At 37.8% G+C, this 27,148-nt stretch overlaps 1 protein-coding gene across 1 annotated transcript in view; it reads right to left on the bottom strand.

The window, feature by feature from the left end:
• LOC124798270 (eukaryotic translation initiation factor 3 subunit J) overlaps window positions 1-26,875 on the bottom strand; it is a 65,663-nt gene extending 38,788 nt beyond the window's left edge. Inside the window, exons 1-3 of the mRNA XM_047261594.1 lie at window positions 26,601-26,875; window positions 26,434-26,525; window positions 1,936-2,055 (exon numbers count right to left, since the gene is read on the bottom strand). Of these exons, the coding sequence (XP_047117550.1) occupies window positions 1,936-2,055; window positions 26,434-26,525; window positions 26,601-26,616 (228 nt within the window). The 5' untranslated portion in view covers window positions 26,617-26,875. The remainder of the gene's footprint in view (window positions 1-1,935; window positions 2,056-26,433; window positions 26,526-26,600) is intronic.
• Window positions 26,876-27,148: the final 273 nt, after the last annotated feature.

The raw sequence follows: 27,148 nt of genomic DNA, 5'->3' as shown, positions 1-27,148 counted from the left end.
CAAATGTACAAAATATAGAATCTACTAACTACACAGCAGAAGCATTTTTTGGAGGACAGGCATCGGCCATCACCTGCACTACACACTAAGCGACTGTTTTAATTCTTTCATTGAATCCCAGCAAAGGTCTTCCATTATTGTACTACCAAATATCACAATAATACATGGCTACAACAACATATCCACTTAATTCTCAATAATCTGACACTAAGCAACAACCCAATATTTTATTATTGTAACTTATAAGTACACACACAAAAAAAAAAGTTTTGCATCACCTCTGTTCCGAGGGTTCCAGAACCTGTACAGAAAATTTGGATAGAGATCAACATAAACATCATTTCCGCCCTTTTTATTGTTCGTGAAAACCACACATTGCCTGTTGTACCATAATACAGAGAGACTTTCAGAAGTGGCGGCCCAGACTGCTGTACGCACCTCTACCACTAATACCAGTAGCACGTCCTCTTGCACTGATGCATGGCTGTATTCGTCGTGGCATACTATCCACAAGTTCATCAAGGCACTGTTAGTCCAGGTTGTCCAACTCATCAATGGTGATTCGGTGTAGAGCCCTCAGAGTGGTTGGTAGGTCACGTTGTCCATAAACAGCACTTTCCAATCCACCCCTGGCATGTTCGATAGGGTTCACGTCTGGAGAACATGCTGGCCACTCTAGTTTAGCGATGTTGTTATCCTGAAGGAGGTCATTCATGAGATGTGCATGACGGGGGCACGAAGTGCTGCCCATGAAGATGAATACCTCGCAAATAAGCTGCCGATATCATTGCACTATCGGCTGGAGGATGGCATTCATGTTTCACACAGCAGTTACAGCGCCTTCCATGACCATCAGCAGCATACATCAGCCCCACATAATGCCACTCCAAAACTGCAGGGAACCTATACCTTGCTGCACTCACTGGACAGTGTGTCTAAGGCATTCAGCTTGACCAGGTTGCCTCCCAACACGTCTCCGATGATTGTCTGGTTGAAGGCATATGTGACACTCATCCGTGAGGAGAACTTGATGCCAATCCTGATCGGTCCATTTGGCATGTTGTTGGGCCCATCTGTACCGCACTGCATGGTGTCGTGGTTGCAAAGACGGACCTTGCCATGGAAGTCAGGAATGAAGTTGCGCATCATGTGCCATGCGTCGTGCAGCCTATTGCACACAGTTTGCGTCGTAATACGCAGCTGCACGAAAAGCATTATTCAACGTTGCGGCATTGCTGTCAGGGTTCCTCCGAGCCATAATCCATAAGCAGTGGTCATCCACTGCAGTAGTAGCCCTTGGGCGGCCTGAGCGAGGCATGTCACCGACAGTTTCTGTCTCTCTATATCTCCTCCATGTCTGAACATCGCTTTGGTTCACTCCGAAACGCATGGATACTTCCCTTGTTGAGAGCCCTTCCTGGCACAAAGTAACAATGTGGACATGATCGAACCGTGGTATTTACCGTGTAGGCAGGGTTGAACTACAGACAACACAAGTCGTGTACCTCCTTCCTGGTGGAATGACTGGAACTGATTGGGTGTCTGATCCCCTCTTTCTAATAGGTGCTGCTCATGCATGGTTGTTTACATCTTCGGTCAGGTTTAGTGACATCTCTGAAGAGTCAAAGGGATGGTGTTTGGGATACAATATCCATAATCAACGTCTATCTTCAGGAGTTCTGGGAACCGGGGTGATGCAAAACTTTTTTTGATGGGTGTAGTTCAAGCACTGATTACATTTATTGCTTTCCTCATTCAAACCTTCCATTACTACTGAAACAAATAATGAGGGGAAACTCCTTTCAGCAGCAATTGAAATTTACATTTGAGGTGGTGAAACTGCAAATTCTTGAATTTTTTCTGTGCAGCTTAGTGCATCATATGAAATGGGTATACAATATTCTGTCAATGGAAAATTCAAACAAAGAAACATACCTCTTTTTCAGCAATTTTTTCTTGTAAGTTCTTTTGAGGCTTCTTTGACTGGACTGGCTTGACAGGTTCCTGTTTTTCAACATCTTTCTTCTCTTCCTCCTCCTCATCTTCCCAGTTATCCTAGAACAGGAAAAACGAACAGTAGGACCATTGAGAACATATGAATAAAATGTAACTAAGTGGAGTCTATAAGAAAAACTCTTAAATAAAATTTTTCCTGACTGAGGAATATTATGCTTTGTTCCTAGCAGCTGAATTTAGTCTTTGAAACAAACTTGTTCTTTGTCACTTCAATTCTCTCTCTCTCTCTCTCTCTCTCTCTCTCTCTCTCTCTCTCTCTCTCTCTGTGTGTGTGTGTGTGTGTGTGTGTGTGTGTGTGAGAGAGAGAGAGAGAGAGAGAGAGAGAGAGAGGAGTTAATTTTTCCACTGGAATCATTGCTTTCCTAATGACAATCTTTTATCTTTACAGTCGTGTCTAATTGGAAATTAAGTTAAAAATAGTTCAGAATGTTAAAGCTGTAGTTAGTTTTCTTCATGAAATTAAGGAATTTTGGGTTCTGAAATATACATTTAGAAACATCTTTATGAACAACATGATGAAGACTTTGTAAAACAGCATTTTCATACATTGAAGTTTACTTCGTGTAATACATTAATGGATCCACACAAAGCATAGTTTCAAATGAAATGCAGTTGCTTATTTAGCATTAACAAACCACTCAAATATCTGTATCTAAAAATTAACACTGAACTGCCTAAATGCACACTTTTCAGCACACTAATACTGGAATTATCTGGTTAGAGTGCATAAGCTGCTGCTTTTTTCAATATTGTGTTTCAATCTCTTAAGCGAACTGCATTAGTCTTACAAACTATTTCAAAGAACTGATCATTAAATGATATTTATTTATTTAGATTTTTTGTGTGGAGTCATCAATATGATGGCTTTTGCAAACATCAACTACAGTTACAAATACAAAATATATTTAGATCTTAGCCTTACCAGTAGTAATTAAACAGTAAATTGATGCTTGTCAAAAGTAATGTTTTACACATATTAAGACAGCCAATATTTTTTTTATACTTTATTTAAACCTAACCATTTAAAATTTGCCATGTGAATAGGGAGACTTTTCAATTAAGAATTCTTTTAGTTTTGATTCAAATTGCCTTTTATTATTGTTTTTCATGGACTGGCAGTTTATTATACAATATCAATCCATTAGTATATGGGCTCTGGTCAGTCATTTTTAATCTTGTTCTTTGTCAGTAATAATTCTCTCTGGACCTAGTTTTGTGGTCATGTATATCACTACATTTAGTTACTTCAGTTTTCTGTGGGACAAAAAAGTAGTTAATTTATAGAGACCAAAGAGCATATAATGAAGTACTTGTGTTGTCTGAAAACATCATGGCAAGGGTCTTTATAGCCTAGTCCATGTATAACCCTTAACCCTCTTTTTTTTTGTAACCATAGTACTCTGTTAAAGTGAATGTCTGCAGCGCAACCCCACAAGCGTGTGGGTGGGCACCATTTTGGGCAGTTGGTTAAGAAGATACAGCCCATTGCTGACTCTCTCTCTCTCTCTCTCTCTCTCTCTCTCTCTCTCTCTCTCTACAGCGTTAATGTGTTTCTAATCCAACAGAGGTTCGAGTCCAGATGGATCCCTAGAAGTTTACACTTGTTTGCTTCCTCTGCACTATGCCGCATTCCTCATTTATGCATAAGTGGTGTGAACTGCCAGTTGTAAATATTAGTGTCCGGGATTTATTTACATTGAACTTTAATCCTTGTGCATGAAAATATGAACTTAATTCTAGCATCCCATTACTTGCTGAAAATTTCAGTTCCTCACAATCTTTACCATGAAATAAAACTGAGGTGTCATCAGCATAATTTAATGTGCGAGTTAATGGGATGTACAATGTCATTAATATATGCTAAAAAGAGGAAAGGTCCAAGAATTGAGCAATGAGGGATTCCCTGTGTCACTGTTTCACTTGTGGATTTAAAAGTTACGACCTTATTGTCAATTTGATGGATGTGCAAGTTTGGTACGCTGTTTCCGATTCAACAGGTAGGTGGGGTGGACAGAAGTTTCATTGATGCATCACTAATACTAAAGGCCCACAGTTTTTTATAAGAGAAGCTCTTGGTTTACTGAGTCAAAAGGTTTGCTCAGGTCAAGGAATATTCCGGCTGTGTGCATAGCCCGTTCCATATTGCTATATACTTAATGGAAGAAACTGGTAACAGCAGTAGGTGTGCTTAGGTCTTTCCTAAACCTATGCTGCAATTCGGTAAGCATTTTGTGTCTTGAGAAAAATTTAACACCTGTGAGGCATCAGTTGAAAGAGAGAATATCGAATACAGTAGTGGAAGAAACTGAAAGAACCAGAACCTCTTAGCCATATAAATATAAAAAACATATTGTAGTAAGAATGCACTTATTCATTACAGTTACAGATTATCAGCTTATTCTGTGTCAAAAGGTTATGTAAGTCATTTCTTTCTGATATGACAGTAAATTCAGTGCACAGGTGTAAGTCATTTCTTTCTGATAAGACAGTAAATTCAGTGCACGGGTGTAAGTCATTCTCTCAAATGGGGAACCCAGGGTATAAATGGGATAAATGACCTTTCACTAACAACATTGCCAGATGGCAAAGTTGCTTTGTCCTCAGATGATACAAACATTGTGATAAATAGCAAATCTAGCATAGTTCTTGAAATAACTGTTAAAAAAGCTTCCACATACATCAATATTGGTTTATAGCCAATTCTTTGCCATTCGACTTTTCAAAATCTCACTATTTGTAGTTCAGAACCTACAAGATGTTTCTACACAGCATGTGCCCAAAGTATGAGAACATGCAGACAGAAACATATCATATTTTGCTGACGTGAGATGAAGGAGTCAATAGCGATGAAATCAATAAAGATGCAATGACATGAAATTATGTGAGCAAAGACTGTTCAGAAATGCTGAACCTGGAGTATAATGAACATGCTGTGATAACTGAAAATTTGTGCAATATAGGAACTCAAACGCAAATTTCCATGTGGTCTGATAATTCACAATCCTCCACCAACTATGTTCTCCAAGTGGTGCTGTCCCCTCACAATTCATTGGAGATGTTCTGGTTAACATAACTTATTGGGGAGAGGGGGGGGGGGGGGGGGAAGTAAATCAACATTCAAGACCATTCTGGCACAAATTTTCAATTGTCTCAACAAATTCTTGGTACTGTGATTTCATGATAAAATCTATTGCAAGGAGCACAGCACACAATTGGTGTGACTACACAAATCTTTGTGTAATGTCAATATAACCCAATGACAAAATTTGCTAAATTCCATTCCATGATGTTATACGGATTAATATTTTGGCATAACTCATCAAGCATACACAAAAGTTTATAATATGAACTATCTGTGGTGCGCATCCAATAACATTATGCAGAAGCCTGCTCAAAGAACTGGGCACACAAAAAGCCACTGCTTCTCTGCACCTGTAATGAAATTTGTCATAATATATCTTGTCTTTAAAACCATTAGCTCTATTCATGGAATGAATAAAAGTCCCAAGGTCAGTCACTTTGGTTCTAATGGGTAAGACTCATTTAAAATAACTTCCCAGTAACTGCGTAAATTAATGTACAGTTTATGAGCAGCACAGAAAATATATTAGTGGCTAATCACAAGCTGACTAACCACAAATAGAAGTTTCCACATTTCTGTTGAAACAGACTTCAAGAATTAAAACTAAAACAAACATTTTCACAACACAGCACATTTTCTTTATCCCATTTCATTTCAACAGAAAACCTATACACTGTAGTTTAAAAAATACAGGTTACATCCGCCCAAATGTTTATTAGAGGGTAAAGTAGTCTTTGGTAACAACATTAAACAACAACTTGTCTTTATATAGTAGTAAAGAAGGTAACTGATTCTGCAGTTCTTTTCATATTAGTTTAATTTTTAATGAAATCTTGAAACACACATTACCCTGAATGCTTCAGTTTTACGCCTTTTCAATTTATTCATCCAATGTCATTAGCTTTAAAAAGCACTCAGCTCGTAAAGAAATGAGATTCCAGTTCTGCCCCTTCCATTGGGTGTTTTTGAAATTTCCACATCTTAAAACATTACTTAACACTTTTCCAAGCATTTTAAATGTGTGAATACCCCAATGCTTGTAAAATATCGCTTCAGCCGTACCATAAGTTTAAATGTACCCCATCTCAAAATCTGCAATTCAATTTTTTTTTTCCGCCAAAGGTACTGGTACAGTATTCTTGTGCATCTCATCACAAATCAAGCACTGGATTTATAATCAATAGCCTTTGTTTTAACCCCAAACCTATAAGTTATATCAACGCATTATCACCATCAGGTCTTTATGTATCTTTTTATGCCAATTTCTTGTTATGCCATTTCATTGTAAAGCACTTTATATAACCTCCTGTAAACATACGAAGAGTGGAAATGAAAAAAATGCTAAGTACCAAATCACATGTCAGGGGAATCAAAAAGCAATGTATCTGTTTTGTGCATAACTTTATCTGTATCCAAAAAATTGAAAGGTATTCTGATACCACAGAATTCTTATGCCCATATCATCAATGTAAAAAATGAGACAAATCAGAAATTAAATAAATTAAGAAAGTTTTTGTGTCAAGCGGATTAATATTATAGGTGCTATGTTTCATTTCTAACGTAAATCCAGAAATACAGCAGTAATATTTTAACTAGTAGAACTGTAATCAACAAAAATCATTTCTCATTTCTTTCAAAATTTTTTACGAGAGAAGAATAAAATTAAAATCAAGAAAAAATTGGTCACCACTGACTTCTGTTTCCCACAGAACACTATTCTTAGGATCAGATTTTGCGAAGGTCACCTTTACTCCCTTGTTGTTGACAAAGAAATGGCAACATTGTCAACAGGTCTTTCAGATGAAGTACGATATGTCACACACCAGCCAGTCTTTCCTCTCTTGAATACATTGACATTATCCCTTATTTGTATCAGAGTAAGAATTTCTTAATATCGGTTTCAAATGGAAGATTATGACAATCGTCATACTGCATTTGGAGGTCTTACATGCCTGCACTGACAACACTGATTCAGCTGCAAGTTTACCACCAAAGTTGCAGTTTTACGCGTTGGAATTGCATGGAGTGGGTTCACAGCTTTAGCTGACAACAATCTCATTTACATCTTGTAGAATCAAAGCCTTGCTTACCCTTCTTTGGTTCCTTATAGCTGCAAAACTTGTTACAGGTCAAAAAACTGTACCCACTCACCAAAAACATGTTATCTCTTCAAACCATCTCTGGTTAAATGGAAGAGACATCAATGTATGGCATTTGGAACTCCAGCAAGAAAGTACTGCTCGGCACAAAGATCATGTGCCACCTATTAACAAATGTTTGAAACATTTTCTCCATGCTCTGACACTTTTAAACAAGCCTACAGACATCCAACAGGGGGGCACACATTTATTGCATTTTACCCTACTATACAATTCTGATTTTCATCTATTTTCTCCTTCTTCAGCCTTACGTGTCTCAGTGTATCTCTGTATCCGTATACAGGAACAAAGTATTGAACTCCTCTTCATATGTTCCATGAGCAAATGTCCCATTTTTCAAAAATTCATGTCGAGAGATGCACTACTATCATACTTCCCTGTCATTTAAATACGCTTTGTATGTCTATTTTAATTACCTACTTGAAAATGATTAGCAAGTTCTATATTGAGCACATGTTGGTGTGATGCCATTTTCTTAGATACTATGATCTATCCAACCGTCTCACATCCTGAGCAAAAGTAAAAGCACAGGGCCAGTGGCATACTTATGTGTTTCATGCAAGAATGTTGTCAGCGCTTGCCGTGGGGTATGATGGAAACGAAAGTGTGTCAGCTGTTTGTGTTATGCAGATCAATCTACGCAAGCACACTGAGTAAGTAAGTAAAGGTTGTTTTAATTAAATCATGGGAGAAGGTGGCTGGATCAATGTTTATTAATACATCGAACATGTTGCTATTATTAATGAACACCGATCCACCTATCTTCTTCCATGATTTAATTAAAACAACCTTTACTAACACAGTGTGCTGGCGTAGATCGATTGTGTAGCCATTTCACCACCACATGAGATACATTTTCATGTCTCTGCAATTAATCCATGAGAGACGCACCAATGGACGATGTCGCCATGCAGAACTAAATCACTTAAATCAGTCAACTTCACATCACTCACTGCCATAATCATGAAATATTTCTCTCGAAACTCACAAATACACCCAAAAATAGCAAACAAGACAATGGTTTCAATTTCGGTGCTACAAATACTTGCCTGCCTTCTTGCCTCACATTGTTTATGTCTAAGAATCATCCCTCTCCAAAGCGAAATTTTCACTCTGCTGCAGAGTGTGTGCTGATATGCAACTTCCTGGCAGACTGAAACTGTGTGCCGGACCGATACTCAAATTCAGGGCCTTTGCCTTTTGCAGCAAGTGCTCTACCGTCTGAAGTTTGGAGATTGGAGACGAAGGTACTAGCAGAATTGGAGCTGTGAATATAGGTCATGACTAGTGCTTGAGTAGGGTCAGATGGTACAGCACTTGCCCGCGACGGCAAAGACACCAATTTCAAGTCTCAGTCTGGCATACAGTTTTAATCAGGAAGTTTCAATCATCCCACTGGTTACGCATACTGATGCATTGTCAACTGATGAGCAGTAGGTAAGCACTCCCATAACTACTGTTGGCCCTGACCTAGACTTCAGCCCACACCTTGCTGTGGATATTAGCTCACTGACTACTTTTAAGATGACAATGTACTCACCACTATTTCAGCCGCCTAACCACTACTATTTTGGCAGTGTACAATTGTGTGGTAATGTGGAATTATTCAACTGCGAAGGTCAACTTTGCTTGATCAGTGAACAAGTATCCTTCTTTATGAAACCAATACGGTGAATATAAACACAAATAGAACACCTAAAAGAAATTTTGTAATGTACATGCCATCATATGTAAAATATTGAGAAATGGACCTGTAGTCAATATATAAAAACAATTATATGCATATTGTTTCCACAGCGAATTCGTATTTGGACAGGTGATTGTGTATCAGTAATGATGTCAACACCAAGAGGGACTCTCCCTCTTTGCAAATTCTGTGGTGAGCGAGCAAAGGATTCCCCAACCCATATAGCACCATTTTTTTAATCTTCTGTGCTGCAACATTTCTGTCTTTTGTAATCATCTTATGTAGGAAAAGATAAGATTGCTACTTACCATCGAAAAGACACATCAAGTTGCAAACAGGCACAATTAAAAGACACTTACAGAAAGCTTTTGGCCACAGCCTTCTTCAGCAAAAGGTTAACATACACCATTCACACACAAGCAAGTTCACCTCATGCACACACACCCACCAACTCCAGCATCTCAGGCTGGAGATGCTGGAGTTGGCGGTCATGTATGCATGTCTTTTTGTTATACCTATCTGCTACTCAGTACCTCCGCTATATGGTGAGTAGCAATACCAGAGAAGGAAAGTTGCCACCCACCATACAGCAGAGATGCTGAGTTGCAACAGGCACAACAAAAAAGATTCACACAATTAAAGCTTTTTCGGCCATTAAGACCTTTGTCAGCACCACACACACACACACACACACACACACACACACACCTGCAGTCTCAGAGACCTGGTGAGTAGCAATTTTCCTACATTTCCATTGTTTGATTATGTAATCATCTGTCACTTATCTTTTTTTTCTATAAATGCTATACTCACTGTTCTAGGATGTCATGAAAAATATCTGAATTGTACAAATTATGTAATACAAAGTTGTTAAGGTTTGATTTTATTAATACAGTTATTATGTTATTCTGAACTGCAGCTGTTGTATTACTTTTATGCTAATATCTGGCTATCATAATAACCATTTGCTTTTCAATTTGGATGGAATATTCTGCGTTAACAAATGGTAATGACTATTTAAAACATACAGCTTCAACTCTGATAAAGTTACTCATTATTGAAACAGAAATACTGTTTTATATATTTCTGATAATTATAATAATAATTATTATTGTTAACCTACTTGTTTATATTTCCACTGGAACAGCATTTGTGTTTAGCTAGATTTTGTTCAGATTTTACCCCATGTCAAGGTCAGTTTATTCAATTCAAATGTGTGCTGGACCATCCCTAAGGAATTGTTCATTTTATTATTGTTGTGCTTTCTGACTGATTTCTGGAAATTATACATTTCTGCTTTATTTTCCTCATCCAATGTACTGTAACTAGTAATGATGATACTTTACTCTTGGCCAATAATATATTCAAAAGCTATCAACATTCTGAGTCTTGTTTGCTTATTAACAACTGCCCGCCTCCTCAACCTTTCCTCCTTACATTATTGTTGTGAAGTTTTGTCAGCATAAATACAGATTCAGAATAAAAAGACATTTACACAAAGTGTTTTCTCTCTGCAGCAGTGTGTGCTCGTGTGCTCTGATTTGTAACTTCAAAGATGCTTAACTGAATAAGCCGATATTGTTAGTAATTCATGAAGTAATAATTAAATTAAAAGTAATGCTAAAATCGACACTGTATGAGATTTGTAAGTATTTGCTCTCCATAATGATGAATGAAAATAATAATAGTGAAGACATGAAGAAGATGTAAAGACGGAGATTTAATGTAATGATGATGGTGGTTTATCAGGGTGTATATGCGGACAAGAAAAAAAAAATTCCCGGATTTTTCCTGGTTAAAATTACACTTTCTCCCGGGTGAAAATACACCCTTTCCCTGTCAAGTGACAGTATACTTTTCCTCGGAACTGTAAAACTTATCAATCCTTTGAATGGTTATAGTAAAAAACATGTTTTGGAAAGTTCTTTGATGTGCAGCAACATGTACGCTGCATATTATGAAAGTGTAAATTTAAATTCAACCAAACGCCGCATGTTACTTTCCGAAGCATTGAAATCAAGAGTGCAATGCGCTTTTGTAGCCAGTCCTAGCTCGTCACATGATCTCGCCAGCGAATGACAGTGGATCTTCTAGCGTAGGATACGTGATGTAGTCAGCCAATAGCAATATCAGTGTTAAGTAGCGCGTACACACAAATAGGAAAAGTTAATGGTTTAAATTAACATACACAGCGTTACTACAAGAAAAGCAAAACTTTCACATACAATATTGGTCTCTGAGATTCGTAAGCTGCAAGAGAAGCTACGCTTTAACATATAATGTTGATTTTTTTGCGCGTGTTACACTTTAAGGTACAACACACAAATGCGTCAGTAAAATTTTTAATAAAGACATAAATGTATGATCTTCTGAGCTCGAAATTTTTCTGAATGTACGTCCTCAAAAGACTTGATTTTTAAATGAGTCAAGAAATTCATCGTACATTCTCGCACATAATTCATCTTGTATAAAAGGAAATTTACTTTGAAAGTAATGCTTTTCAAACAACCATTCGAAATATTTTCCCGTGACCTGTTAGAAATAGGTTCGTTTCAGTAATTGCAGAGAGTGCCAGAAACAGGCGTCACCGCGCTTGCGCATCTACGATGATGCATGAAGCCCATATGTTTGTAAGTGTAAAACATTAAAAGATCTTACACTGTGTCATAAAAGAAACAAGATATCAGAGGATACTCCAAGAACATCGGAATTTCGTGAACCATACTACAATGCGTAATTCGGCTTAAAGTGCACATTCGTATGTCCAGATTCGGACGTAAATTTTATTGAGTACCGGTACTGTATTATCTCATGTTTGGTTCTTTATTATGGCATAATGCCATACGTTCTAGAAGATGAAAACATGCACTTTTGAAATGCAGTGAACAGTTGAAACTAGCCCATAGTATGGATTTAAACACTCCATTTCAAATAAATTGACTGCCCCAGCGGAAAAGATTAATAAAAGCCAAATTTCTTTAGCAAACCGACAAAAATAACTTCATTGTTCTGCAAGGCGATTAATGCCTGACTGTCAGAAAAGTGGAGATAAAACCTGAAACTAATAACATATTTTAGCCTTCCGTAATTATGAGAACATATTTTAATTCATTTGATAGCTCACGGTCATAGATATCCGTTTTGTTTTCATTTAATGTGAGAGCAATAAATGAAGAGGAAACAGCAAAATCACTAAACGTAAACACGGATCACGTGGAGACTCCCCACTAGAACTCAGACTGCTCTGTGAATCAGCCCCGGATCTTCGATATTTCCGAACCGGGGCAATATTAGATAGTAGCGCCCAGCCACACGTCTGAAGCGAGAAGCGGGGAAAGGTACTTCTCATATGTGACACAACTGCACACGCACAAGGGCTGGCCCGCAACTGCTCAAACAAATCTAAAGTAAACAGTTGTGGCGTCACGCTCATCGGAGACAATTTGTTGTTAGGAAGCATTGCATAGTCTTCCCAAAGCCTTTGACACACTTTGCAGTTGGCAAACTGCTTGTATGAGCACTGTGTTTTATTGTTGTATATGGCGTATTCTTTTGCGACTTAGGTTTTATTTTCGTTTTTTTCTTCTGTTCATGTTTTGTTGCTGCACTATTATACTGCAGAAACGGGATACAGTAATATCCTTTGTTAGAGTATTGGTTCTTACCCATCAAAATCACATAAATTTAACTGAAAACTAAAACAATGAAAAATTCCTGGAATTCCGAAAAATTCCTGGAATTCCGAAAAATTCCCAGTTTATCCCGATTTTCTCACAGATGAAAAAATTCCCGAGTTTTTACCGGATCTCCCGGGTCGTATACATCCTGTTTATAGATATTAGTTTTACATACATGGTAACAGGTTCTGTTTATGTTGTAAAGATGTTACACAGAGATAAGTTTTGTAACATAAAGTACAAATAGTGGTATAAAGATTATGCGAGCCTATAGATGTTAATTTATGTTGGATCTGCTGTAACCAGTATTAACAATGCAACAAATTGATGAGAGACTTCAAAAGTCCTTACCTAATAAATCCGTAACTGGAAGAATATTGAAGTTAACTATGTATGCCATTTAAAAAAATAAAGATGCACAATGTAGTAGTATACATAAGTTTAAGGTTGTCTGTGTATAACAACTTCCTGAATAAAAAAGGGAACATAACCATTTTCACAGTTAACAGCTTAAAACAGTAAGATTTCACTGTAAGTTAAAGTGTGGATGTCAAGCCCAGACCTGCATCTTCTTAACATCAACTGTTTGTTTCACTGAAAACGATTAATTCTGACTGTTTTTATTTACTGTACCACATGATTCAGCAAATTATACATATCTATGTCTTGTGCGCAAGAAACAAATCAATGATGGAAACCATGACTGACCAAATTATACAATTGGGGAACGGCTTGCTTAGCTTGTTACTTAAATAACATTTGAACGCAACTGACATAAAAATATCATTTAGGTGGTGATGAAACTAATACTGTCCACATTAGAGAAAAGGTGCTGATACATTACAATTACATTTTACGTGATAATACTATCGCAAATGTTTCTGTTTTCTCACATATTAAGACTTTTTCTTTAATTTATTTACTCTTGCCTGCAGACCACACACATCTCCGAGGTCTGGAACATTTGTTTGTGTAAGTGGTACTGGTTCTAACGTGATGTTGAACTGTTGTAGGTAATCTGGAGAAATATGGAAATTAAGAGACTGCAAAGAGGTGAAACCTATGGTTCAAACTTGAAACAGACATGGTGGACTGCCAAACCAAATGTAGCAGCATCATGTGAGGAACACAATATGAACAGCTCACTGGCAATTTCTGTATGAAACTATTATAATTTCCAATACATATTATTTCTTATATAATGGCTTCCGAAAAAGGCCTTTTTTTCTTTTCTGTTAGAATATTTTATCACTAATGATTATGTTTGTAATAAAAACAATGTTCTGTGATTGTGTTAGTGTGCTGACAGACTGCCATTTATAATGCGTTTTGTATGGAACTCTGAGGTATTTTGAACTACAATAATTGGGGTCAAGTAGTTTATCTATAATTATCAGAGCGAAAGGTTTAGCATAACTCAGACGAGAGTGGTTTTATCAATCTAAATCAGTTCTGTCACAGTTCATTTCTCTGTAGCAGGTGAATAAGTGAGGTATATTTGTTAGAAAACTCTTGTAATCCTGTCAGACATATTGATGGATCAATCAATATAATTACACGTACATCCAATGAGATCTACATGTATTGCAAAGTGATACATTTGCCAGTGCCAAAGACACATGGGTAAACAGCAGCAGCAGCAAGTTTAGGGACTGCTGCGCATCGCCTCTGCCTCATTTGTCTCAGCTCACTGATGTGTACAACATACTCTCCAGTGGACTTATTTACAGCTTTTATGATACTTGGCTATTCCCTGCCATCGATGTTTGGCTTTGCACATGGAAATTTCTATTTCCCCAATGTGTCACTGTCACCATGCTCCAACTGCATGTTGTTCTTTCTGCGAGGAAACAGACAGCATCTGTGTACACCGAGTGTGGACCGTACTTCGAGTGCTTTCACTAGGACAAATGTACAGGGTTTCCCAGCACTAACATTTGAGTTTTTAGTGAACTTTGATGGCTAAGAGGTATCGGCCTTCAGAAGACTTCGTTTCGTTTCAAGAAGAATCATGATCTATTACATTCTGCAAGTTATTTGTACTTTACTGGTGTTCAATAATGCCTGTATTACTGAAGAAGCAGACTTACAAGAATAACACATGTGCATTATTTTAAGATGAGTTACACAATAATCCCTTACAATTACATTTTCAAAATTTTTATTAAAAAATCAAATCTTATTGACATATGCGACTACGTTGTACAATTTATCAGAGACATTATAAAATCCTTCTTGCAAAAATTAAAGTAATTGAAAAAAATCAGCAGCTATGCTGTATAACTTTCCTCTGTTTTGGTGACATCATGGCCATTCACATGTTTGTAAAGGAGTAGAGTGTTTACTGAGTCATGACATTTGGTTGAGCATACGAAGAGATAATAGAAACAAGATGCAAGAATTAAAAATGTGTAATTCTTTGATTGCAAGAAAATTTTAGAAGCTCCTTTATACAACAGACAGCACACAGACAGCTCACAGACAACTTTCATACATGAAAGATGCATAGAGTTTGAGCTTTGACTTTCTAATTCAACCAAGCTTAAGTTTTCCGAGTACAAAAGCATGTCACACTAGTTTTGATCTGAATTCAAGGATAGCCTGCAGAGACCTGTTAAAGGAACTGGAACTAGAAACTACTGAATGCTGTCAATATATTTATTCCTTAACAGGATTTATCTTTTTCATACCAAAAGCTTAGTACTCGGAAATGATACTAAAATAACAATATCTGCATACATAGTTAGTAAAGTAACTCAGGGACACACAACTTCCAAGTGTTGCCAGCAACCATAAAACATATTAGCTACTAATAAAACACAATTTAACAGAACCTAAAGTTTTTCTTGATGGCCAACTCCCACCCCCACTTGTCTATATTATTAACAACATAAAATAACTTCGGTATCACATAAATCGAACATTTGCACATCTTCACTGCAGTTATGCTGGCTTTGAATGAAGTGTCATACAATTATCTTATTGACTTCAGTGTATAAACATTTTTGAACAGTTTGATATTAACCTTCTTTTCCTTGAGTCTCATATAACTTAGAATCTATGGAAGGGACATTAAAACATCTCTCTTCTTCTGTTACATAAAATTATTTTTTACATCACATTAGAGGTTATCTTATCAAAATCCACATGCATGGCTCAGTCATCATATAACTGTTGCTTTCTTAACAGCTACTCCAACAGCTCAAGCATATGGAATTTATGTGGTGATAAATCACACCTGTAAAAAATATTGCTTACAAAACACTCACGTAACCCATCCTGAAATATAATTAAAGTGCATGGGAGTCATACCAACAAAAGGGATATCGAACATACACAAAGAATGGTAAGGATGGCCACAGGTCTGTTTGTCCCACAGGAGAGTATCACAGAAATGCTGAGAGATCTGAAGCAGCAAAGACATAAAGGTAGATGTAAAATCTCATGAAAGACTCTTGCAGAGTGGCAAGAACCATAACTAAGCGAGGAATCTAGGAATAGCCTTCAACCTCTTTATTCCATTCCCACAGGGTCCATGAAGATTAGTCTAATTACAGTGGGCACAGACACATTTAAGCAGCTTGTCACATTCCATCCACAAATGCAACAGGATGAAACCCACATACTGTGGGGGTCATTCTGCATCAAGTGGACCAATTTCAGACATGGTTCCCACTTGACCATTTCTGAATCCAATGAAATTTACTGAGTAGGTTTAACAAAGTCTTGAAGGGATCTGCACAAAGTTTCAGATCGGTACCTCCTTTGACTCCATTTCTACAATCTCTCTGAAGTGGTCTCTAGTTTACACTACCTCCACATGTGCTAAACTAGCAATTTCAGCAAGTTTTATAAAAGGTACCCTTAACTTACAAATCACAGCTTTTGTATACTTAAACAACTCTTTGTGCTGAATAAGAATATATTACTGATTAGATTTTTAGACGTATCTGGTGATAGCTGTATTACTTCAAAAATGACATAACTGTGTTACTTGGAGAGTCTATCTTTAACCAGACATAAATCTTAATTTTACATACAGATTGAGCCAAGAATTGGCAAAGTGACACATGGCCATGCTGTCAATTTGTGCTTTTTGTACATTAGCCTTCGTCCTCCTCTGTTGAAAGTTACTATGTGCAAAATTTATGAACTCTTTTTGGGTGCCAAATTTTGGGACTATATCTCAGCTATATGTTCAGTATTTTTATCTTACTGTATCTAAAAAGATTATTTCTTAAGTTTCAGATGCTGTATGGTTTTAGCCCTATGCCTGCTTACAGGTGCTCAAAGTTATTACTTGTCATACACAATGTACATACTAGAATGCGACGGAGCAGACATGAAGTAAAATAAGTGAAAACTGATTTTATGTCATCAAAAGCACAGTCAGTTATGTACAAATCAACTTCAAGCAATAAGCAGTAAGAAAACAAATGAAATTCAAAGTTAGAACTTTAAGTCCTCTATACAACTTGAATAATTCATTCCCACTACAGACTGATTAAATTATCAACAGTCTTGTTCATATCCTGAGAAATTGTACTGCTGCCCAGATTTTGAGAGTACTTTTATGATTTTAAATGTGTGTTGCTCTGCAACCCAGCAAGTATCCTTAGTAGATGGCCAGTGGGAGGAACATTCAGGACCATGACGGGCATAAAGATGACCAAGGCATCTTTTTGTTTTAATGAAACTTTACATACATTTCCCACCCACCTCGCACTGTCATACATACAAGCACAATACCACCAGGGTTGTAAAGTTGTAATTGAAACAGCTGTAATTTCTTCATCTTCTACAGTCATTAATTGACAGACACCACTTGAAACTTTTCTTATGCTGCTCTTTTTTAAGCTAATGAAACTGAATTTGTGATTATCTTTTCCAAGCAACTGTGTGCTCTTTAGCAAACCACCTTTCCCAATCAAACTCTGTTCAATTTCTTTCTGTGAAGAATAAATAATGATGCCTGAAATGTTGTCACTGCAGAACTTGAAATGACCACGTGATGTCAACTTTTTGCTATCCAAAGACCTCTTCAAACTAGCATGAGCTGCCAGTCTTTTAGCTGTTCCTCCAATTTCATCACAAGGAGATTTTCCATGACTGGTTCCAAAACAATTCCACTCAGCTGAAATACCAAAGTTCTTTTCATATAAAAATAAATTGCTAAAATTGCTGTACCAGGTAGCAGCTCCATCAATAAAGTAGTAAATGTGTTTAGTTGCTCCTAACATTACCTTCAAATGTTTAACCAGTCTCATTATGAACAAAAGATCTACAATGGTATCATGACGAAGACCGTCACTACCAATACAGACAGACAACTGATATTTCTGTACTTCTTTACCACCAACATAAACCGAAAAGGGATGTAATGAGGCTTGGCTGTTCTCCCAATGAAACTTTTGAACAGCACCTAGCATGGCAAATGAAGAATTCTCAGTAAGATCCATCAAAATGATCATTTCAATACCTTCAAGATTTTCTTTCAAGGGCTTTAGATTTGGTCGTTGATGCTTTGAAACAAAATGGTGGCTTGTCAGGCCATGAATTTTTTGAACTAAGTTCCTTATCTATAGTTGCATGACGTGTCTCTAGCACATCCTTGTCATTTCTGTTGGATATATTCTTTGAAAACATCTATCAACATAAGATTCGAGCTCAGGTTTTCCAGGACACTGTTCACTGCAATGCAGCATATAGTCTTTTGATTCCAAATAGCACACAGTTTTCTTGATTAGCTCCTTGTAGTCATCATCTTCGATAGATGTTGCAGCCAACATCAGCTCGGCATTTTGATGCATTACACATACAGCACTAACTAATACGTCACTTTGACCTGAGTTTACAAGATTCTGGGAAGTCCGATTCACTGCAATGTTTCTCACAATAAGCTATGAACATCTCTTTCAAGTTACAAAGTTGGAAGCATTTCTGCTTTTGAACTTTTTCAGCATCGATTCTGAATGCTGTATAATTATTTTTATCTGAGCACAGCTGAGAAAAGCAATCCTCTTCAAAGAACCCAAAGACTTTATGTCAGATCTTGAGTGTTTTTCCCTCCTGTTTTACAGGTACTGCAAAGCTACAGTCTCCATCTTTACTTTCCTTGCCTGCTTCACCATTCTCGCTCAAACGCTAAATTTTTTTGCTGTTTGTTTGGTACTTCAGCTGCTACAAGCCAGGGTTAATGTTTGAACTTTGTTGGAATTACCTGAATGATGCACTTTAGTTTTTAGTTCATTAATTAAAATGTCAGTATCCCTACATTTCTGGCACTGCTTCATCATTTGCTTCAAAACATTAGTGGAGCTCACACCAGCAGCAGCAGCTGCTTCTGCTATAGCCCTGGTGATGGAAACTTCTGCTTCTTGAACTTTTTGCCTTATGTAACCGATGGATTCCCTTCTGCTATTCTGTTGAAGCATTAAAGGCAAATTGGTACGACAATATGGCAGTGCAAAGATCCTTCGGACAGGCATGCATGTCCATAGTAACAGGCACCTAGGCGACTACAGCCATTATGAAACACAGTAAATAAAGTCGCAATTGTGAATAAGGACAATCATCAGCTGTAGAATAATGACAATGAAAATCTGTGCTGAACTGGGACTCGAATCCATATTTTCCACTTACCATATGGCTATCCGTGCACGACTCAGGGCTATACCCAAACGTCCATTTGTCCATGCATCTCTAATAGTTGCTACTGAAGTATTCACTGCGTAACAAGCATCAACTACAGCTGTATAATTAATAGACATTTATTCTTGCTCACCCCGGCTAGAGTTGCTTGTGAGCAAATTCTTATCTCCAAATGGTATGTAGGTTCTGGCCAATTTGAAAACTTTAGTAGTCAACAGTTTTAACTTATCATGAGAAATGTCTATTGGCTGTAAAACCTTCTCCAATTTATGTTACTGTTTCCAAAATGGATTACAGCAGGTATTTTGTAGAATCCGAAATTCTGTCGTCAGCAGTGTGTTATGATATGAACCTATCTGGGTATCTTCTTAGTCAGGTCCAGATCTAAGTTTTAAAAGCCTTTCATAAAATGAGAGGGAGGGAGGGGGGAGAGGGGGGGGGGAGAGGGGGGAGAGGGAGGGAGGGGGGATCAACACTGAGAGAAAATGTTTAGGTGGTATTTTAACCATGTTTTCAATGTGTCAAATAATGTTGTATAAAATTTCTTTAAAGGAAGGATTTACGAAAATTTATTTTCTTCGGACGGGGATTTCATCAAAGGTAGACATGGATTTTCATTTATTTTACTGCTGCTTATTGCTTTAATTTGACTTGCACATAACTACACTTGCATTTTTATTGACATAAAAACAGCTTTCACTGATTTTACTTCCTGTTTACTCAACATAACATTCTAGTATAGACTATGAATGAGAAGTAATAACATTTGAGCGAAGTTGCTCAACCATAAGTAGGCACAAGTATAAAAGTAAACTATACAGTTTCTGAAACAAACAGTATTCTTTCAAGATACAGCAAGATAAAGAGACACTACAGAACTTACTGTTGAGTTATCATCCTCCAAAAATATCCTAAATTTGGCACCCAAAACATTTTCATCAATTTTGCACATATTATATTTTGATAGAGAAGAACAGACACTACTGAACAAAAAGCACAAAATGACAGCATGGTCATTTATCTTATTACCAATTCTTCACTGAATCTGTCCATGAAAATATGATTTACAGCTGGTTAAAGACAGGTTCTCCAAGTAACACAACAAATTTTCTGCAATTCCTGAAGTGTAGCTATCAACAGATGTATTTAAAAATCTAATCATTAAGGAAATACGGAAGCGTCCGATCCCACCCGTCTGCTTTAACCCATGACGTCACAAATATGGCGGAAACAAAAACAAACACACACACTTTCCACAAGAAGCCTAATGACACTAACGGGACAAGCACGGGAAATGGGGTGTTTTGGGTGGGGGGCAAACTAAATATAAACAAATTTAGACGCCTTGCGTAGCTACAACGTGTAAGTGAAGACAGCCATGCATGAATACTCACCCACCTCCCCAGGGGTCGTAACCCCTGCAACCCATAGAAGATAAAGATGCTTCAGTAGCTGATTAGTGTTTTTTGTCTTTAAAAAAAAAAAAAAAAAAAAATCTCACGGGATAGAATGAACAGATCAGAAAGATAAATAAAATAAGATAAAACAGAACTGGAGACAGCCACACTCAAACCAAACCCTTACGTCACGGGTCAAAGCCGACGCGTTGAATCGGACGCTTCTGTCGACCCTCATTAATATATTCTTATTCAGCACGAAACATTGTTTAAGTATACAAAAGCATTGGCTTGAAAGTTAGGAGTATGTTTCTTAAAATTTACCCAAAGTTGGTACTTCAGCACACACGCCGGTGCTGCTAACCCCGACAATCTATGAAAGGCTGTAGAAATGGAATCAAAAAGGAGACATTGACCTGAAACTTTGAACATATTCATCCTAGACATTGTGGAACCTTCCATAAAATTTTATTAGATTCAGAAACGGTTTAGTGGGAACCTCTAGTCCACTTGATGTGGAATTACTGGGTGGTACAATGCGCAGTATCCTCTGTCATGCACTTCATAGTGGTTTGCTGAATCATGATACATCAAACTACTTGTAAATTCATTTGAAAAAACCTCAATAAACCAAAGAAATCTTGGGTGTTTTGGTACACTTGATAATTCAAGATCACGCCACAAGAAACTCCATATCCGATTGCAGCAGCTATGTAATACTTGGTAGTTTGAATTGTTTCATCATTCATCTCCTCTTGACACACCTTTGCTTTGTAAGCAAATACATCACTTACCACAACACATTGGAAAATTACCGCAAAGAAGTATTCTGTCTTTGCAAAAAAGAAGTGGGCTACTAAGTGTGAGTGTGTGTGTGTAAGGGGGGGGGGGGGGGGGGGGGGGGAGCATGTATTGGAAGGTGTCTATTCTGTCACCCGCACTGTCCACCACTCTAAAGTGGAAAAGAAAAGATCCCTGAAAAAGCACCATAAGGAGAGAGGAACCAGACCCAGGAACATGAGTTTACACTTCTTGCAGGATGTTTACTGAAATGACTTAGTCAACACAGAAGACAAAAACATACCCACTGGGGGTTATGTGCTTCAAAAAGCCTGAGCCATTCACTATTCACCTGGGTGTTGAACTTACCTTAAAAAAGAGACATACCTCCATTTTTGAGATCTGTGGTGAAAATGCAAGCACTGATGTACTAATTCTTCAGCATGGAAAAATGTGTTCATAGAAATTTGTGTGTGCCTTCCATTTGAAATGTTAAAATGGATTTAAAAAATTAGACCAGTACAAAAATTGAAGTTTATTTTGAATGGTTACTTTATACTTCCACTTGTACAGAAACACTTGTGTTACTGAAATAGAACTACCATTCTTTAACTTAGAATTTTAGTTCAACTTTTTCATGGTTCTAGCTTGAACGTCAGACACTGAACTGAAATCTCATTATCTGAATTTTTTGTTGGGCCTTCGAGCCTCAAATTAGACAGAGGATACTGTAGTCATTGCACACATTATAGATCATTCCAAAAATTCATCTCAGGGAAGATATATGACATCTTGGTGATACATTGTCACACATCAGAGATATTTTGTGAGAATAATATTTATAGCCACCTCCAACAAAATTTCAAAGAATAACTGGCACAGGTCACAACGCACAACTTGATTTGCAACATCTGTAAGGTTCACATTCTACCATGATATGGTCACTGAATCCAATCAAAAATCTTATCCAATACTTGGTAAACTCTTACTGTATTTACTGCACTGATCACAAACTGACAAAAATGCACATTATCTGATACTTTGAGAAGAAATTCCTCACTATACACCTAATGGTCATCCCTACACTCACAGCACAGACCCTGATACACTATTTTCTTTTCTTTTACAGTCAACAAGCACCTTACAGCTTCTTGTGGAAGGAACTTCTGGTTCAACAATCTTGTCTCCCCTTCCCCATTTCATTTGTGAATAGTTGGGTGGAAGGATGATGGACAATAAACCTATGTATGAGCTGTAATTTCTCTGGCCATTCATGAGACACACAGGGGAGAAAGTAATATATTACCTAAATCTTCCTGGGACATATGCTCTTGAAATTTCAACAGTAAACATCCCCATGATGCATACCCTGTCTCTTGTGTCTGTTAGTGCTGTCCATTGAACATCTACTGCTATCTCACAGATGAACAAATCCTGTGGCAAAACAAACCCCTTGGTAAGCATTCCAGACTAATGAACAATGCTCAAGAGCAATTTAACCACGTGTTTTGTAAGTCAAAGGAACATTCAATAATTGTCGCCGGCTTTGACAAATGACCTTATGTTAATGGCTGCTGTGATATCTTATGGTGCACATTTTCCAAGTCTGGTTGTCAGCCGGCAAAAAACCCGTTACTGGTCAGAGATTGATCTGTACCTAAAGCACTCCGTCTTCATACTACAAGTGGCCCATAGGGACCATCCGACTGCTGTGTCATCCTCCGTTGAGGATGCGGATAGGAGAGGGTGTAGTCAGCACACCGCTCTCCCAGTCATTACGATTGTTTTCTTTGACCGGAGCCGCAACTATTCGGTCGAGTAGCTCCTCAGTTGGCAACACGAGGCTGAGTGCACCCCAAAAAACTGCAACAGCTCATGGTGGCCCGGATGGTCACCCATCCAGATCTGTACCTAAGCCCATCTGAAAAAACTGCCACTGATGGCACATTACAGTTGCCATATGTTTATGACATTTGTCTCATTTCCTTTGGCACAAGTCAAATCCGAAGACCAGTATCTAATATAGCTGTTTATCCATTTTCTTATGATTCAGCCAATAAATTTCAGCCTGGTATATGCTTTTCCCATTATTTGTCTTACGTGGTCATTCCAGATGGTTAAAAAAAATGGCTCTGAGCACTATGGGACTCAACTGCTGAGGTCATTAGTCCCCTAGAACTTAGAACTAGTTAAACCTAACTAACCTAAGGACATCACAAACATCCATGCCCGAGGCAGGATTCGAACCTGCGACCGTAGCGGTCTTGTGGTTCCAGACTGTAGCGCCAGATGGTTATTTCCACATATTTTCTGGTAGTCACTGTTTCCCAGTGATCTGCCGCCAATAGTGTAATCGAACACAAGTGGATCTATCTGCCTCAGGGTCAACTGCTGCCCCCTGTCCAAACATCAATCGTCTACAAGTCGCCCTACATTTCGCTATTCCTGTGGCATTACAAACATCAGCATTGTCTGAGCAACTTCATAAAGCCTCCAATGTTGTCCTCTTGATCATTAATATAAATTGAACACAGTGGCAGTCCCGTAACAGTCCCAAAATTACCATAAACACTGATTTTCTTCTGCTAAGAATATGTTATGTTCTATCCACAAGGACATCTTAAATCCAATCACAAATCTCATCCAATACTTGGTAAACTCTTAGTGTGTTTACTAAATGACTGTGCAGACTGTACTAAATGTTTTCTGGAGCAATGTACCTCCTCGGTGTTTGCAGCCTGTCAAGTATTCCTTCACCTTCCTTTTTAAACTTTTATACACGTATCTCTACCCTTGCCACAATTAGAACCATATTTGGAAAGTTGTGTGTTCTGTCACTTACAGAAACACCACTCAAACCCATTGTCAGCTGGATTAATAAGCAACTGCTACTCTACAGAATAACTGTGGGAGTAGTAACATTTGCCCAAGAGTACAATTAGAGATGTATAAGTTACAGAACAGACCACGAGCCTGTTTAATCTTAGTGCAACTAATTCATGCCAGGTAGCCAAAGGTTTTTTATCGTGAGTGCAGAGTTGACAATCTAACATCATTAGGGTGATATTCAAAATGAAGTTACACTATTTCGGCTGAGCTAGATCTTGAAATGAAATGATATGGCATTGTTGGCCGGGAGGCCCCATGCGGGGAAGTTCGGCAGCCGTATTGCAAGTTCTTTTTAGTTGATGCCACTTTGACGACTTGCGTGCGTCAATGATGATGATGAAGAACACACAACACCCAGTCACCAAGAGGCAGAGAAAATCCCTGACCCTGCCAGGAATCGAACCCGGGACCCCATGCACAGGAAGCGAGAATGCTACCGCAAGACCACGGGCTGCGGACAGCTAGATCTTAATAGATAGGTAATAAAGATCAGCCCCATTCAGCAACTCCACATTGCTGAATTCACCAAGTTACAAGCAATATACCATCACCCAAAATCAGTTCCAGGTCTATTAAAGAGGGCTACACATTTGTTTTTCATAGAGAAATGTCAACAATGAAAGAAATTATTGTAAGCTTCATGCCCATTTCTATGTCGTCATTATTTCTTCCTAAATACCAGTACAAACCCAACTGCTGGCAGTTACAAGAAAAAGTGGGACCAATGATTTCCTATCTTCTGCCACTAGTATGCAAACAGTGCTTCTCATGCTCAATCTTAGCCCATCTGTTGCTGTATTTTTTTTAGAGGACTTCCCACAAAAAAAAGGCAGAAACCAATTAGGTTGGTTGGTTTCATGTTCCATGGATACTTTTGCACAATAGACCTTAATGATGTGGAACGAGTCATTTTACACTCACATCGCAAATTAATTTCTACATATGATTGGATTCTGAACATTTCTAAGTGCTTTTATTCCCCTACTGTGGCAAGTTAGGACAAGACTGTGTGGCAATTGTGTGCACAAAGTTGGCAGAAACATATCTAGGGAAAGTATATTTCATTCACAAATTCTGGAAAAGAAACATACAAAATGTAAAATCAGCAGATCGGAACTTACAAGGAATCAGAAACCCTAAAAGCACATATGTGCCAAAAGGTACAAACTATTTAAACTCTCTTCTTGTCATCCTGTTGTATGAAAACACTGAGCGTACGGAAAATGTTGTCTGTGAGAAACAAGCTGAAACATATTAGACGGAGACATTAACAGCATTACTTGAGGAAACATAGTACACTAGATGAATAAAAAAATGACAAACTGATATCACTCAAAATTGATGTAAAAATGGGTTGTCTGCAATGCAATAGCACCAGTTTATAGAATGGAAAAAATATATCTATCTCCTCACCACAAAAAGGCTACAAAATGTAATGGGCACAAACACGACATTCAAGTGTACTGCAAAGAGGTTCACTACAAAAGACATACTATATGATTCACAAATCCTTCCACTCTTTATTAATTCTTTCAAAGGATGAGCTGACTGCACACCCACACACTTATAAACTCAATTTGTGATGAAATACGTTAACTAAAATTCCTAATCACATGAATAGAAGAAGTGTATTTGCACATGCCTACAAAAAGTCTATCCGAGGTTACACTCACTAACTCAATGTGAAAATATTGGGTTCCCCACTCAACTGCACGGAATACAATTGTGAAAAATAGCAAATAATGTTCACGAACAAACTCTGCATTATCACCATCACAATGAAGGCATCTAATAACTATATACGGAATAGAAAACAAAAACTGACAGTCAGGAGGCTTTCTCCAACACGAAGTTGGTTAACTAAACTCCAGTAATTCTTCTGGGCATTTAGCATTACATATCTTAAAAATCTATACCGAAAAATAAACGAAGATGTATTCGGCGCTGCCAATTGGGTCAACCACACAGCTGGCACATTTCATGTTCTTGAGCGCGCACGAAATATTCAGATCTCCGCTACCATATGGACGAGTACAAGTATATAAATGTGGACGCAAAACGACAAGAAGATCCACACTGTGAATTAATTACGCACCTTCACATCTTCATCTTCATCCTCGCCTTCCCACTTATTGAGTTTCACAGTTGTCGTCGGCCTAATCTGTTTCACATCGAAGTTCTCGGCTTCTAGAATTTAAATAAAATCTTTCAAAAAAAATTCTTTCCTTAAGTAAAGACACAGCGACAGCTAATGTTACGTACCCCACTCTTCATCCATGTTGAGAATTCACGTGAACTTGCAATGCTTCACTATCCAGGAAATTCTAGATGGCAATGCCGACGTATAATTTATATATTTCCTCGAAGCGAATACAATAAGAGCTGCTTACTCTTAAGAAAGCTTCTATGCTAACAGTTATTTAAAACAGCGCATACTCGTCACAATAAACAAACAATATCTACTGCATATGCTAGCAATACAATCACACCGCATTTCATCCGCCATCTTCTCATCGACAATTCCAGCAGAAGAGACCATACACATCATAGATGTTGACAAACGAGAACGGCGACCACAGATACCCGACGACTACCAACGGTCAAAGATGTTATATTCATCAACAATAACAACACAGAATTTGTATCGCAAGCGAAGGTACTCATCAAGGAGGTTAGAATACGGGGGAAGTGGGGTTATCTATGCCGAGCACAGACGTCAGTTGAAGCCAGTGGGCATACCAGATCGCTAGCTCGGGAGTCCTCGAAGTCGATTTCTCCAAAAAGGCCCTGTGTTAAACGTACCCTCATAT

The sequence above is a fragment of the Schistocerca piceifrons genome, chromosome 5 (assembly GCF_021461385.2).
Source record: "Schistocerca piceifrons isolate TAMUIC-IGC-003096 chromosome 5, iqSchPice1.1, whole genome shotgun sequence".
NCBI lineage: Eukaryota > Metazoa > Arthropoda > Insecta > Orthoptera > Acrididae > Schistocerca > Schistocerca piceifrons.
This window is presented reverse-complemented; position numbering and strand designations above follow the sequence as displayed.